The following is a 2500-nucleotide window of genomic DNA, read 5'->3' on the forward strand; positions in this document are numbered from 1 at the left end:
AAACGTGAAAGAGCTTGAGTGCAGAGATTTGCCGAAGCGAAAATAGAGGAGCTCATTCCAAGTCCAGGGACAAAAAGTAAGAAGCGGTGAAGAAGAGGGACGACTGTGGAAACTGAAACGAACCTGAAAGCTGGTTGTAGAGATTTAGATGAGATGCAGGGCAAGAAGGAAAGCACTCCTCCTCTTCATCCGTCCCAGGACATTCTCTCGAAACCAGCTCCCTCCTTCGCTTCTTTGGCCAAGTCTTTTGCACTCAGCTCTTTCAAGCCTTGGCCTTAAAAAAAAAAAAAAAAAAAAAGAAAAAAGCATACTTCTTTCCGAAAACACCTCTCCCATCCACCCACCCCCACTCCCACTCCCACCACCTCCACACCCCCACTCCTCTCACCGAGTGGGTTAAAGCGCGGGACTTTCAATCTGACGGTCCCGGGTTCCGGAATCTCAGTAACGGCGCCTGGTGGGTAAAGGGGTGGTGGAGGTATATGCGCAGACCTGCTAGTGCCTGAACTCACACACACACACACACACACACACGCGCGCGCGCACGCACGCACACAAACTTTATTGTCTATACTTTGGTACAGAGATTTTCTTTTTGGCAGCAGCACATGTCCAACATAAGAAGAATGGAAATAGCTATATACAAATATACAGATTACTGAAATTTACGTGCCTCTCCATTTCAGTCAGCCAAACTGCATTGCACATCTACCCCCCCCCCCCCCCCTACACACACACACACACACACACACACACACACACACACACCACGCACACACACCACGCGCACACACACGCACACATACACTCTCTCTCATCCCCTCTGTCTCTCTGTCTCACTCTTCACAAGAAATGCAACTACAAAGATCATATGTCTCCACCACCACTTTACCCACCAGGCGCCGTTACCGAGATTCGAACCCGGGACCGTCAGATTGAAAGTCCCGTGCTTTAACTCCCTTCGTGGGTATACGCACGCAGATCAAATAAGCTACGTTAAAGATTCTGAAAATCATGTCAGCGTTCGGTGGGTCATGGAAACAACAACTTATCCAGCAAGCGCACCCACGAAAACAGAGTACGGCTGCCTACATGGCGGGGTAAAATAAATGGAACGGTCATGCACGTGAAAATGTTACTTGTCTGTGTGAGTGTGTTTGTGTGCATGACTAAAATCTGATTGAATGACACAGGAAACGAATGATGAGCGCCCAGTGGCAGCTGTCAGTAGGCTCTACCCAGGTAGGCAGCCTGTTGTGCAAAAGGCACGGTGTTTGTAAAGCGCGCTTAGAGCTTGGTCTCCGACCGAGGGTACGTGCCATGTAAGAATACATATCATTTATCATTCATTCATTATGAAAAAAAAAAAAAAAGAAATAGATAATGGTAATTAACAGAATGTATGCCCATATTACCTACATATATACAAATATACGTATGTCTGTCTCTCTATCTTTTTCCTGCGTCTGTCTCTCCGTCTGTCTGTCTGTCCGTCCGTCTGTCTGTCTCTGTCTCTGTCTCTTTCTCTCTGTCTCTCTGTCTCTGTCTCTGTCTCTCTCTCTCTCTCTCTCTCTCTCTCTCTCTCTCTCTCTCTCTCTCTCTCTCTCTCTCTCTCTCCACCCAACATCCTTCTCTGTGTGTGTGTGTGTGTGTGTGTGTGTGTGTGTGTGTGTGTGTGTGTGTGTGTGTGTGTGTGTGTGTGTGTGTGTGTGTGTGTGATGATAATGATGACGATGATGATGATGATGACGATGATGATGATCCTTATGCAGGAGGTGTGTGGCAGCAGTCAGCCCCTGGCCAGGGATCCCAACTTCACCCCTGCCGGGGTTAGCGATGAGGATGAGGAGGCCTCATGTGAGTTTTCGTTTCCGAAAGCGAAGCATCCATCTGGGTGTCTAGCTTTCGGAAAGTTGTCTTTCCTTCTTTTTCTCTTTGTCTCTTTCTTTGCCTCTGTCGGTTTTTGTCTCTCTGTCTCTGTCTGTCTGTCTGTCTGGCCTGCTTGTGAATTTTCGGGAAGCGAAGGTTCTGTGTGGATTACTTTCGGAAAGTTGTTTCTCTTTCTTTCTTCCTTTCTTTCTTCCTTTCTTTCTTCCTTTCTTTTTTGCTTTCTTTCCTCTGTCTCTTTCTTTGCCTCTGTCGGTTTTTGCCTCTCTGTCTCCTATTGTCTGTCTCAATCTGTCTGTGTATCTGTGCGCCTTTTCTCTTATTCGAATTAAACTAATGCATCGGTTCCTCCAGGGCCCAAGATGGGAGAGGCGGCCGAGGTGACGCAGCAGCAGCAGAACAACTCTCAGGCCACCAGCGTCCAAGTGGATAGCTGGGGCGACAAGCTGGGCGGCTCTCCTCCTCCTCCTCAGGTGTGCTGCGTGGACGTGCAGGCCCCGAGCTCCGCCACAGTCACCCCCGTGCACACCACCAACATGAACATCAGCAGCAGCAGCAGCAGCAACAACAACAACAACAACAGCAACAGCAGCAGTAACGTTCACGAGGAGGC

At 48.7% G+C, this 2500-nt stretch overlaps 1 protein-coding gene across 1 annotated transcript in view; it reads left to right on the forward strand.

Annotated features, from left to right (window-relative positions):
- LOC143298297 (tubby-related protein 4-like) overlaps positions 1-2500 on the forward strand; it is a 203852-nt gene that overhangs the window by 163780 nt on the left and 37572 nt on the right. The window contains exons 11-12 of the mRNA XM_076611115.1: positions 1773-1857; positions 2242-2448. Coding sequence (XP_076467230.1) covers positions 1773-1857; positions 2242-2448 — 292 coding nt within the window. The remainder of the gene's footprint in view (positions 1-1772; positions 1858-2241; positions 2449-2500) is intronic.

Source organism: Babylonia areolata, chromosome 23, assembly GCF_041734735.1.
Source record: "Babylonia areolata isolate BAREFJ2019XMU chromosome 23, ASM4173473v1, whole genome shotgun sequence".
Classification (NCBI taxonomy): domain Eukaryota; kingdom Metazoa; phylum Mollusca; class Gastropoda; order Neogastropoda; family Buccinidae; genus Babylonia; species Babylonia areolata.